The 14,108-nt window shown below is 42.0% G+C and overlaps 2 protein-coding genes across 2 annotated transcripts; one reads left to right on the top strand and one right to left on the bottom strand.

Annotated features, from left to right (window-relative positions):
- The first annotated feature begins 744 nt into the window (after positions 1–744).
- Positions 745–10,512, top strand: LOC120894192 (LIM homeobox transcription factor 1-beta). The gene is made up of 4 exons (XM_040296631.1): positions 745–1,382; positions 8,169–8,373; positions 8,902–9,713; positions 9,784–10,512. Exons 1-4 carry the CDS (start codon positions 1,268–1,270, stop codon positions 10,125–10,127), a joined length of 1,476 nt encoding a protein of 491 aa, XP_040152565.1. The 5' UTR covers positions 745–1,267; the 3' UTR covers positions 10,128–10,512.
- Positions 10,513–13,122: 2,610 nt separating this feature from the next.
- LOC120894210 (U6 snRNA-associated Sm-like protein LSm2) lies at positions 13,123–13,763 on the bottom strand. Its single transcript, XM_040296665.1, has 3 exons — positions 13,633–13,763; positions 13,501–13,568; positions 13,123–13,373 (listed from the first exon to the last, which is right to left on the bottom strand). The coding sequence occupies exons 1-3, from the start codon at positions 13,633–13,635 to the stop codon at positions 13,157–13,159; spliced, it is 288 nt and encodes a 95-aa protein (XP_040152599.1). The 5' UTR covers positions 13,636–13,763; the 3' UTR covers positions 13,123–13,156.
- Between the last annotated feature and the right edge of the window lie 345 nt (positions 13,764–14,108).

Here is a 14,108-nt window from a genome sequence, read left to right as displayed (position 1 = left end):
TTAAAGACTTATTATACGGATGAATCTAACATCCCTTTCATTTGCGCTTTGTCTGTCGCATTACGTTTAACAATTTAATCGTTTAAATTTAATCGTTTAACAATTTACTCTTTAATCTGGCAAATGCAGCGAAAGTACGGTTTCATATTTACGCACCTTAAATGGTCAATGTTTACCCTAGTACCCCTCACTACTGATGTCGAAAGGGTAGTTTTTCTTTTTCTGCCTTACTATTGACATCTCACCATTCTTCAAAACAGGCGTGGCTACGTCTTGCTATTCTTCTCTTTCTTCTTTTAGGTTAGGTATGCGGCTTACCTGATTTTTCTTCGCAACGCCACCATCGTACCACTGCACATGCGCCATTCTTTCGGCAGCCAACGAGCGAATGCACTGCTTCTTATGCCAGCACTGCACTTCTTTGGCCGCACCACTACGAACACAGTCGGAAGTCAGAATCGATTTATCGATGAAATCGACGTGTACTGTGTGCGCTAGCGTAAGGGGCAACGCTTCTCACATCCCTACCGAAACACACCGAAACCCACAGCAAGCGTCTCCTTCCCCTTCTTTCAGCGTATGGTGGCGGGAATTCGGCGCCCTTGTTTTCCACCCTTAAACCATTCATCAGCTGGGAGAGTGTGATGAGAGTGGACAGAACGTGCGTTTTTTTTTCTCCAACACATACACACACAGACACACACATACACGTGCGCAGAGTGAAAAAGCATGGACGGGGTGGTAGCATACGCGTTGCCAAAGGGACCAGTTTACTGACGGATGCACAGCCACCGTTCGAAGCGGTCGCACATGCGTTTTGTCGTTCGCACCGTTCAGACGTGTCTGCGCCCGCGGAAGTGACAGCAGTGTACGAACAGTGACCCACGAAAACATCGCCACGCCAGAATACATCGATCCGGCACGCGCCGTACGCATCATCCAAAGCTCGGGATACGGTGTTTGATTTCGTGTGTGTTGAAAAATGTTGTACGAAATCGATCGGAAAATGGTGAACACCGTGCTATGAAAGATATGCCCAACACAAGATTGTGTGTTTCAATATTGCATATTTCGAATCGTTTCTTTGTGCGTGCGTGAGAAAAGTGTACGTGCAAATTGTATGTGCAACTCCGTGTCGAAGCTTCCGAACAGCTCATACGCAAACCTCAATGACCATATCGTAGGTAGCTAGTGAAAATTTGACGCACCCGAAAACGACTGCCGATCTGAAGTGAGCAAACACACACGCACGTGACCAACTGCAAACATGCTGGAGTTTTACCATAATCTCAACATTAACACCGGTCTGCCTCCTGCGGCACCAAATGCCGACACTAATTTAAAGGATAATAATAGCATGCTGGACGGTAACGAACGGGCAGGTAAGTGGCACAGACAGCCGACTGTAAGGGAATGGGAAAGGGTGGACTGAACCGTGATTGAATCATGTTTTCGTGGTGCATGCTCCGTATGTTACAATGTCAGTGGTCATCATGCATTTTGCCAAAAGACTAAGTATTTGGTCAAGATTGCTATTACATGAACATCCGATGTTCAAGCTTTACCGTGCATGTCACGTGCAATAGCAAAAACATATAAAAAAGAACGATGATTAAGGAGAATCTTCTTTCTCTTCACTATTGATAAAGCGTCCGTTTGTGGTCTAGGATTTGTCAAGCCCTTTTGAAAAACTGCTTCGTGAACTACGTGGTGATTCTTGTATGTTGTTCAATTCTGATGGGAAAGAATACACGTTTCGTCGATGCACAAGGCATTTAGGCTACAGTATAGTATTTTGTTTTTAAATTCATACTTTAAAAATGACAAAATTTTCAAAAATTTAAGAGTGGTAATGCACCATATGTGCCTTTTTATTTTAATAGTAGGATCATTTAACAGCCAGCCGGCAGGAAACATTTAAAGTATAACATTAAAGCAAGTAAAGCAAATTTATACAAATATCTTCTTAAATTTAGTTGTAATATTTGTCTTATATATTTTTTTAAAAAATAATTACTTAATTACTAAATCTGAGCAAAAAGTGTACTGAGCAGACAGTATAAATAAACAATATCCCAGTACAGAGCATTATGCCTATGAAGGAAGCGCTTGAAATATTTACTCAATTTAAATTTATTTATTTATTTATTTGCGTTTTCAATATGTTTTAGAGTATCTTTTCATAGTTAGTTTCAATGCGTTTTTTTAGGTAAGTGCAAACAAATATTATTTAATTGGTTCCATCTATTGTCAGCGTTATGAGAATTCGCGTTGTTTTAAGCGCTGAATTTGTACTCAAAATGAAATTGATTATTTAGCGCAACAACCATTGTCGATCTTGACCTTCCTTTGCGACTAATAGCCTTCGCTATCAGAGACTTATGTATTACCCATAGCAGGATAGTCAATCCTACGTATGTGGAGACTTACTACATTCGGGGCTTGAACCCATGACGGGCAGCAAACCAATAGTATTTACGAAATATACATGATATTTTAAATACACCTTGTGTAGGATTTTTTCACATTTCATACCCTCAGTGGTTAACAGTGCTGAACGAAAGGACACGAAAGGTATTCCAAATGTTTTGTTCGATTCACTCGTACGTCATACAGCTTTGAACAAATAACCAATACATTTTGGCTTTTGTCGGATGCTTTAGCCCATTTAAATAGGTTTAAAATGGGATAAATTTAGGTAACTCTCCTTTTTTGCTATCTTTTGAAATTTTACACACCTTTCTTACTCTCTTTTTTCCTAAAAATGGTGTAATTAGGAAAAACTCAAAATTGTTTCATTTGGTGGTTTCTTGTGTTTTAGATTATATTCCGGTTTAAAGTCGCTCTAAAACCAAAAGCTCAAGCCTTACAGTTTTCAACTGTATTCTATGGGCATGATACAGAAGCGTACAATCAAATCACTACAGTTATAATTTAGTATTGAATAATTAAAGAAAACAGAACCGCGTTCCGGCAAATACAGTATCTTTTAGAAAAGAAAAGCCATACCCAACGAAGCCAAAACGCAGCACAAAAAACTGACACAAAACTCAATCGATGGATCCATAGGTTCGGAAATGTTGGCACATGGGTAAACACAAGCCCCACATGCAAAAGCCGCCCTTTGCACCTATAGCAAAGGCTAACAAGTTTTCAAACAACAACAAAATCATATTCCCCAACCAACACCAATAGCCTCGTTTTACATGTTCCCGCTCATTCTCCCCAGCAAAACGGGTTAGCCGGGCTTTTCCACCCCAAAAAGGTGGTTTACATCATCTTCCCGCCTTCTCGGATTGTCTTCTCCCGTACCGTCGACGGGGAAGGCGCATGCGAACAACTTCAAGCAAGCGTAACGAAAGAGAAAGAGATAACTTTCATTTGGTGAAAGTAAGATGCCTTCGCACGGACAGAAAAAAAGAGAGAGAACAGAGACTACTAGTAGGAAGGATATCTTTTAATCAATTCCAAGCTCTTGGTCTACGGGACGCCATTTTTCGAGCACCTCGCTCTACAGAGTTGGTCGAGTGGTCGAGAAGGAACTCTCGTGCTCCTTTTCTTCACAGATCAGCGCCGTACTGCCGTGTGGTCGGTTCCGGTGGGAGTTGTTTGCACGGTAAAGCTCTGGTAGCAAGACATCAACCACTTTAACCTTCTCTCGGCCCTTGAGCTCAGTCGTCTAAAGCCCTCCTTTGATGATCTTCAGCCAAATTTCCTATCACGGGCACACGCCGCCACAAGGCCATTAGCAAAAACGGCCACCTTAACACTTACCTCGCCCGCACATCCAAGACGCAACTGAAGTAGACGCATTTTGCTCGAGTGCCTTCGGTTTCGTGCCTTGCGGAAGTGCTGCGCAGAGTGTGGGAAAAGTACGGCTCGTTACCAATGGGAGCATTTCAGGGAAAATAATACCATTCGCCGAGAAAGTTAACACTTCAGCGAAACATTAACTTCTACGGCCAACGGCGCCGGGTCGGCCTCGGCTCTCAGCTGGGAATAAAGTGCTCAACCGAACTTAACCAATCCTTACTATCCTCGAAAAGCCACAAAGCTAAGTCCGATCGGACATCCTGAATGGATGGATGGATTGTGATTCCGGCCTCTTAGCTTTCCCCCCTCAACTCAACCTCCCAAAATGGCCCAAAAAGCGGAAACCCGGTGGGCGATACGGAAAACTTTATCCACCGCCGGAGAGATTGGCAATGGAATGGGGGCTGGAATCGTAATCGATATTCTCGGTTCGTTGGGTTAAAGTTAAGAAGCACCACTCGAAACGCGGCTGCAGCTCAAGACGATGGTCTTTGCGCTTGGTGGGCTACTGGCAGGACGGTACGCTTTACACACTTCAATATTCGGCCAAATTTGTTCGCGTGACCGCTCAATCGAGTGGCTGCCCCGCAGCTTTTGTGGCAGTGGTAGTGGCAGTGGCAAGTGGGGCAGACTAAAAATATCGCCGGGCTTTATCGGCTCCTGTGTAAAATGAGCCTTTCGAAGGTGCTTAAAGCGCTGTATACGATTGTTGGTTCAAAGGTGGCTTTAATACTCATGTCTACGCGTGTAAATTAGGAAAGGTGTCGACAGATATTGATGGTATTCCCTTAAGTCCTAAAAGGACACTATGACACTATCTTAAACTAAAGCTTAATTTTCAAGCATGTATTATAGCAAGCATTAGTTAAACGCATAATCATGTTGTCATTTTAACGTGACTTTTACTTTATCACTTACAACAAGATCGATTCTCATCTACCATCGATTCAAAGCGTCTATAAAAGAACAGTCTGTTCCCGAATTAGGTGGATCGCAACTTACGCAGATTCGGTGATATGCGATTTTCTAAATTTGACAGATTAAACAGATCAAATGTGAAATCAATACAATTTGCTTCAAGAATTGTCCAATGCAGTATAAATTGCTTTTTTGCTAATTTCCACTTAAAAGCCAAAAATATCAAAATGTTCTACACGTATTGTATCCAATTTATCATTTATTTCGTGTATAAAAGTACTAAATCTAATCAAAAATACCGAGTAATCAATTGTATTATGGCCGAAAACCGCAAAATTCGACTTACGCTGATATCCGAGTTAAGCGGATTCCTGGGGAACGCACAAACCGCGTATCTCGGAAACAGACTGTACAAGGATTCTTTTTCATATATTTTACTTTTAGCCAAATACGTTTACCTAACCATCGCTGGATCTTCTCTATGCTGCATTTGGCTTAATAAATGTATGCACTTGAATTGTTTATTTATTGCTTTGCATCAGCACTTTTCAAATTTTTGTTAAATGTTTTCAATTGTATCCTTTCATTAAATTAATAATTATTCGTACCTTAACCCTTAACAATTACCACGTGAATATTACATAAAGTTTCACACTAACAAGTAAGAATATATAAATCAATCACATCATATAATTTTTTTTGTAATATCAAAAGTTACCAAAAAAAGCATCTTTACAAAAAGTTGTTCTCCTTTTTTAGGCTAATCGATAAACATATTACAGGTGCAAAGAGATAAACAATTACAGGAATTTTATCATCATACAACACCCCTCGCGGGAATCAAAACATATGATCGTGATATTGATTAGTCAAATACAATCGCACACACACACATACAAAAACACTTGTTACAAAAACTAGACAGAAAAGATAGCCAAGTAGAGTAGGAAAAACCGCGCTTCCACCTTATCGTACGCCTGCCTTCCTTCCTTTTGTCGCGTTGTGTGCCTGTTGTGGTATGATTTATGCATGATTTATTGTTATTGTACATTCGTGTCCTGCAGTTTTTTGTCCCTTTACCCCCTGCCTTCTTTCGGCAAACAGAGCGCCAACCATACACCGTAGTACCGAACCAATTTGCGGAACATATCAATTCACGCGTAGGGAGCGACCGAACAACCACGTTTTCCAACAGCTGATAAGCGTCGAGCACAATATTGTAGCCTATGCGCGTACAACCTTCCACCTTGTTTGCATATTCGCCGTCGGTAAATAATGTTCACGATGGAATGTTACAAACAGCCTGGTACATTTTGTCTAAAAATTTTATTTTGATTGTATAATATTTTTTCATCATTTCATTACGATTTTTGAACCTTTTTATAACAAATCAATTAAGCAATTTGGCTGTACGACCGTTCGAAATAAAACATAAAGGAATAAATAATATTAAGAGATTGAAATTGATCGTAAAGAGCCATTCTCGAATAAGTATCCATCAGAGGAAATCTTTTCTTCACTGTTTTGCCACGTAATTTTAATGGCTTTCTTGCTTTGCAACAAACGTCCTTTTCTTGCGTTTAAGTAATATTTTATTACACCATTCAAAATGGATCACTTTTACCCCACACAAGCACCCACACGTCCCACAAATGAATGCCTTTGCTTGCGTTAACGCTTTTTTTTAAATAACAGAAAATCCGTTTCTCCCATCTTGGCCGTCCACCATTTGAGGTGAAAAATTACCGCACACTCATAATTTACAAGCTGTTGATAAATGACTGATCGTCAAGCCCCATATAAATGCCCCAAAACACACACACACACACACGCAGAGGGAGCTACCAAGCAATGAAATCAGGATGTACAGGACGATACAGCGGCTGTAAATGCAAAACGACAAAGAGAGAAATGTACATTAAAAAGCGGAAAACAAAACAGAAACCCAAACATTCGTTGGTATTTGTCATTCCGAAGCAAAAGTTTTCTGATTGAGCATAAGGTCGGAGGTCATTCGAATGATGGCTCCCCACGTCCTGCCACTCCACCTTCCCCCCCTCCCCCCGCTCCACCAGCGGACTGGATGCCGCACTAAAACGTGACCAATTTATTGCCATTTGCTATTGCTGCACTCCAGCCCCCCATATACGCTATGGCTTCGGGTATGGCTATTACTATTTGTTTATGCACTTGAGCGTATTCCCTCGCTTTTCTTTCGCAATGGCTCCAACATTATAATGTTCCTTTCCAGTCCAACAACTGGCCAACTATTTATGCTCATGTCATGTTGATGTATTTTAGGGGCACTAAAGTTAAACTGTTGTTAAAGCAAAGCTGTCATCTGTAATCGATTAACGCACAGATTAACATGCATGCGGTTCTACATTTATAGAACATATCATGCTAATGGACGTTTCAGCAATTTAAAATACATAATTCAACTTTTTATAGATACATTTGAACGGTACAACTATTTTGAATCTTTAGAACATAAAGTAATGCGTTATTGTTTCTATATTAAAATTAGAATCACACATAGGATTACTATTTCATGATTATAACAGATTTTATCATATATTTTTCTACAATAAACGTCCTTTAAGTCAAAGAAATGCACAGAAAGATGATTCCAACATTATTTGCACCGTAAACAAAGCGGGAAATCACAAGGGAATGCATTTAATTCATTGCATCAATATGTTTTAAAGTCTTAATATTCGGGAAATTTAATATATAATATATTTAATTTAAAAAATTATTATACATTAAAATAGAAAGAAAACCAAAATTTCACGTTCACTTTCACGCAAGGTCTAAATCAACCTTTACAAATAAAAAGAAGTGGATTCCAACTGTGTTACTAGGTGGTTAAAAATATCATCATAAATTTGAAATCTACACGAAAATCCAAGGTAATTTTATTAATCAAAAGAATTGATTAAACAATTACGCATATCTGTCAAAAAAGTCTTAATTAAAGTCTACGATTGTTCACAAAATTGTATGATATGAGCTCATTTCGGGGCTGACCCACCAGCTTGGGGCGACATCGAAAGTACAGAAATGCAACAGCCTGTTATGTGCTGGTCTTATGCGTTCACATCCGCTCCGAAAATGACACCACGGCTGCAAGTTTCCATAACGCTTCCGCCGTTCATGCAACCAACACCTATCAACCGCCGCAGCCGACGGGATTTCTAACCTGCAGGCAACCAAGGCTGGATAAGGTCAACAGAGGAAAGCTAAGCTGGGTCGGATACTATTTTGGACAATTATTTTTGCGAGGAAATCATTCAAATGTGCATGCAAGTGGGAAATGTTTTTTAAGTGATAATACATTACAAACATATTTCAATACACCAAACACACCTTTTCATTGTACAATTGTAAAGCTTCGATGGTTAACACTTCTCCAATGCGAATCTTTTGTTTTGCAGACATCGTCGGTACAATCAAGAGCGAAAAGACGCAGGAAATATGTGAAGGATGTGGACAGAAGATTAAGGATCGCTACTTCATGAAGCTCTCCCCGGACCAGTTCTGGCACGAGCAGTGCCTTCTCTGCTGTATATGCCGCATACAGCTCAGCCAAACGTGCTACACCAAAAACACCAAGGTCTATTGCAAGGATGATTATTATAGGTGAGTTTTCACGGAAAAAAGACAGTTCGGAACAGTTTGTATAGGAACACGCTACGTATGGATGGTGTTTGTAGAACAAAAAGTCCCGCCAAAAGGTTTGCCCCGAACGCCATGTTTCACACCCCACAAAATCCTACATACACATTGAGGCTATCAATGATAGAAATCAATGGTGATCGTTGTCAGCTTTTGCTCAATCAACAGCAAACAGTCCCTCTTCGCTTGTACCGGCTGTTCGGATCACGAGAAATCCAGTAGAACCCGTTTTTTCATCGGCAAACTTCAGACAGACAGACGAATTCGTGGGCTTTTGTCACCTTGCCTGGGTGGTCCATGCCCAACGGGTGTCCCACGATCGCCCTAGCAATTCCATCCGGTGGTACTGGTTTCTCGGTCGGCGACGAGGTCGTTAGTGTGATAAAATTCCTGTCCTTTATTTCTGCATGACACAGCCCACCAACCCACTGGGTCTGATGCTAGCAGCTTTCCACACGAAATTAATATGTTTGGCCTCCCTATATTTCATAGGATTTTCGGTGTGTCGTCCGTGCATCAGCAGAACCAGCAGCACCACCAGCAGCATGGTCAGCAGCATGGTCAGCAGCAGCAACACCAGCGCGACTGTTACGGCTGTGGCGAACGTATCGCGCCGAGCGAGATGGTGATGCGAGCGAAACATCTCGTCTACCATCTGCACTGCTTCCTGTGCTACACCTGCAACCGGCCTCTCCAGAAAGGCGAACCGTTCTCCATCCGTGCCGGCAAGCTAATCTGTCAGCATGATCTGGAGAAAGATTTCTACGGTTCTGCGGCCGCAACAGCGGCAGCTGCGGCTGCAGCGGCAGCGGCCGCCATGCATCACCACCACGGTGGTGCTGGAGCGGGACTGGGGCCACATCTGCCACCGGCCGCCCACCTCTACGGGGACGGCGATGACTACCTGCTCGACGACGGACTGCGAACGCGGGACGGACGACGCGGACCGAAGCGTCCGCGCACGATCCTCACCTCGGCCCAGCGCCGCCAGTTTAAGGCGTCGTTCGACGTGTCGCCCAAACCGTGCCGCAAGGTCAGGGAGGCGCTAGCAAAGGACACCGGCCTGTCGGTACGAGTCGTGCAGGTGTGGTTCCAGAACCAGCGCGCCAAGATGAAGAAGATCTCGCGCAAATCCAAAGCGAACGCCAACGGTGCGACCGATGGCGAGAAAAACCATTCGGACAAGGAGGACAAATCAATCAAGCTGGAATCGCCGAGCAGCGACCACAGCCACTATCTCGGGCTGGACAGCTCGTACAGCTCCTCCAGCCAACCGTTGAATCCAAACCTGCCCTACTCGCCCGGTAAGTGTCCCTCAAGCGTTCACAGGCTTGGTGTATGTACTAATATACTAATGATGCCTTACCATTACAGACTTCCCCGACAATTCCGATGCCAGCCTGTGCAGTTCGGACATTTCGCTCGACGAAAGCTTCGACAACGTGGACGAGGCAACGTCCGACACGATGTCGCTGCAAAACCTGGACCTACAGCCCAACCTGCACAGCAACGTGGTGATGGGGGGTGGTGGAGGAGGGCAGGGCCCTACCTGTTCCGGTCCCGGACTGCACGGCGGTGGTCCACAGCAACTAGTCAATCACAACAACAACACGATCGGCTCGATGATGGCGTCGAACATGGCGGGCAGCATTACGCACATCGACAAGCTCTACCTGATGCAAAACTCCTACTTCAACTCGGCGCAGATCGAACAGTGACTGGGGCGGGATGGTTCTATTGCCGCATCAGCAGTTGGTAGATGAATTAGCACACCGAAACTAGTCAATCGATCGGAAGCAACATAAAAAATCGGACAATTACCAGGCTAACAATGAGAATGACTTCAAAGTCAGCTACTTGTAGACAATAGAACTGCTGCTTTCGGAACGGATTTCTTTCTTTATGAGATTGGTAGGTTTTAGTAATTTATTGTTGTTACGGAGTTTTAATTTCCCTTCCCGGAAGCTCAGTTCAAAGACAAATAGAAGCATTTCACAATGACAGTCATCGATGGCTATTAAACATCCCGCAATGAAGCTAAACTGAATCCTAACAGCGCAATTGTGAAATATGTAAAAAAAGACAAAAACAATATTTAAAAAAAACTGCTCGATTGTTTACTTTGTATTACTTATCGATGACGTATTTATTTGAAAAATGGGAAATTTGGGAAAATATCTATATAGCACCTCCCCTCTCCACATACGATAGCTTTAAACGTTGTAATAAGTTGCAAAAAGTACCCAAATTAACGGTTTTCATAGGCCGATTTAAACGAATTTTCGAATCTATTATTGCATTGTACTACTGTGAAATAGTATCACCGATGTAATCTACACAACTCTGCATACAGTGATATGAAATACAGTTTGAGGATTTAGAGAACGAAGTAAACTAACAATATGCAATTTCCGATGACTTTATCATCAAATTAAATCATCCAGTTAGACCAGATAGTTCATTAAACTTATTCTACCTCTCTACAAATTTGGATGATCGAGATATTCCCGGCTACACATTTACTTTCCTATTTTGTTTTTTCGTTCGTCACGTTGAATTACCAGCCCGCCTGAATGCGTGGCAGCAAATCTGTTGGCATTTCCAGACAACTTTGAGACCATGTTTTCATAATTGCATGAGCGCCGTACTTTCAAATGATCCAACAAACTCATCAGATTTAACGTTTCCTGTCAGTGGAGGATTAACACGAGTAGAGAACCTAAGCGGTCACACTAATGTTCCAAACCTCCTGAAGTATCCAGCGACAAGCTTGATAGAGGAATTCTCATTCAATGAAACACTAAAAGGAAGGAGTTTTTTTTTTTGTAAGACCTTGGAGCCCTAAGCCGCTACATTTTTTGCGTGGTTTAAAAAGTTCTTTTTTAGCATCACTCTCGGATTGCAAATAATCGAAGTAGAGACTAAAATTTGCCCAAGATTTCGCCTATCTCGGGTCAAAGGTCAACGACGACCTTTACGAGATGTGCGGTGGTATTATTGTAGTGCAGCGTATCAAGCTCGCCAAGCTTCGTTGGGCTGGCCTTGCTATACGCATGGAACCGGACGACCCAACCCGCAAAGTACTTTTAGGCCGTCCACAAAGACAGAGGGGTCATTTAAGGCCCAAGTTAAGGGGCAAGATGGTGTGGAGACAAAGGCACGAGATGGTGTTTTTAGAAAACTCCAATATCAAGAAAATTTCAGTATCACTTCCTGATACTATATCAGGCTAAACTCGATGTACAAGTTGAATAAGACAATTTATGAACCGGAGAAAAAACATCCCGGAATAGGCATTTCCAAACCAATCACCAGGAGCAGTAAGTATTGAAGTATTTTCCTCGCTTGAAGCTGGTCAAGCCATTCAAGGGATTAACCTGTAGTACGAGACCTGAATTTAACTAAAGTATAAAGAACTGCTAATCGAGGTTATTGTAGATCTAGCAATCACGTATTTAAAAAAAATGCAAAGGCAGATCGCAGTAGCCTGTAATAGCATGTACCAATAATTAGTTGTAAAAAAAACACCAGCTAGAACGTACGTCTCTAGGTTATGGGCCCAGACAAGCAGAAAGAAAAGGCGGTTCACGGAATGTCGTAGTTTTCCGGAACAGGCTACAACACCTGGAAGTTTAGGGTCGAAGTGTATTTGAAACCTCGAAGGTATGGGACGCAGTCGTAAAGGATATTCCAACAGAAGCTAGTGAAGTGGCCAAGTTCGAGGAAATGGACGCCAAGGCCAAGTCCTTGCTGGTATGTTTCATTTCAGATGAGTACTTGGGATGTATACAAGAGAAGACCACAGTGAAGGAAATGTGGAACGATCTAGAAAATACTTTCGCTAAGAAGTAAGAATCATACTGAATTCTACGTGGTTAATTCAAAGCGGTCTTTTACATCCGTAGACACTTTGAATGAACTGATGTACATTAACGTAACCAAGAACAGAGAGTCCTCCGTGGCTAAGGAAACAGGCGTCATTAGCGGCATGAGCTACCGTGGTGTTCTCTTAGTTCCCAATACTCACCAGCAAGAACGAACGTCTTTAGAGGTTCATATAGCGGGCTTGGCAAAAGGAAAAGATTCAAGGATTGATCATTTGAAGAGGGACTCTCTCCAATTGCAAATCTCTCTCCAAGTCCAATTGATCATAGTACATTATAGGTCGATTGATTTCTTCCATTCCGTTTCGATTCGACACCCAAGTACTGTGTTAATCCCATCGCCGTGTTAATTGCTACTTACGCAATGTCCTTGTCCATTTTCGCTTCACTTGAGCTCCTTAATCAAGTACTCAAAATGGAGAGTGTTGGATTCTTGACATGCATTCATAATGCTTAATCTCCAGAAGTTTTCGCTTTAGCATGAGCCAGTTGGTTAAGCTCTTCCGTTCAAAAACTTCATGGCGTCTGTCTTAAATTTTGCTTCCAACTCCTCCTGCGCTTTACATACTCTCCGACTGGAACATGTATTTCGCATATAGACCCCTTCCGATCATCACATTGACGGTGGTGAAATAGCTTAAACTTTCAGCGTCATATACAAATTACAACACCAACGTTTGTAACAGGTGAATGAGCCATATAAATTATCAATCATTCGGACCATCTGATGCTTTATCTAAAATCTCCGTGAACAGTCTTCCCTTCCATTCTACGCGTGTCATCATGGCTATGTTCCACAACCTCTTTGCCGTAAAAATAGCACACTTACTCCGTGTTTACACAACTTCACGTGTTGCCTTTACTTATCGTACGCTTGTTACAGCTTCTTTTCGTGCTGCGTCTTGCAGCAGCTGTGTGTCCACTTCGTCACCAGGTAGCTGCACGTACCGTACGACCGAACCTCGGATGAAACAATTCTTTACCGACAGCATATGTGGATACTTTTCCGGATCGGTCACGCTGATGTCTGTGAGCTTTATGTTTAGATACTGGTCAACCGAATGTAGCGTTCCACAAATACTGCAACGACACACAATTGGGGTCAGAAAGATGGACACGAAATAAAAGAGCTAAATTATCTCGCATATGCCGGCAAGCCAAACTTGCTCTGCAAATGGACACTGCAAGCACTGGGGCCTATGCTTACCTCAGGTCATTTTTCAGTTCGACAACGACATCCTTTCCGACGAGAGATTTGAAAAAGGAATAGAATAGCTACAAACGACAAACAATGGTTGGTTAGTTTTTCCTTTACTCCTCATTTAAAGGTTCTACTTACCATCTTAATTAAAGATTAAAGTTTCTACAGTCTCGAACGATGAGGCTTTGTTTTGTACTTTGCCGACATTGGCGCAAATGGCATTACAACGCATGAGCCAGGTCCGTCCATTTCTGTACCGTTTGACAGCAATCATCGATTTTTTTTTCAATCAATTTTTAACATCGTTCAAATAAATGTCGCCCATCTTTTACGTTTCATTGATTTATTTCATTCAATTTATGCGAGAAATAACAGTACAGGAATAAAATAATAACAATTTGTAGAATAATTTAAATAATTATCCAATTCCCTCTTTCATAGGAGCTGTTCAATACGAATTGACATTAAAACGATAAGTTAAGATTCATACGAATATTTGTGACCGATTTTGTTTTAAATGGTCGCCTTCTTTATAATTTTTTTTGAAGATTCCTTCCCATAAGCAAACCATCAGAAAAACTCCTTCATAAATAATTAACACACAAACTGTGCAC

Source organism: Anopheles arabiensis, chromosome 2 (genome assembly GCF_016920715.1).
Source record: "Anopheles arabiensis isolate DONGOLA chromosome 2, AaraD3, whole genome shotgun sequence".
NCBI lineage: Eukaryota > Metazoa > Arthropoda > Insecta > Diptera > Culicidae > Anopheles > Anopheles arabiensis.
Note: the sequence above shows the minus strand (reverse complement) of the source record. Positions and strands in the feature narration are given on the sequence as shown.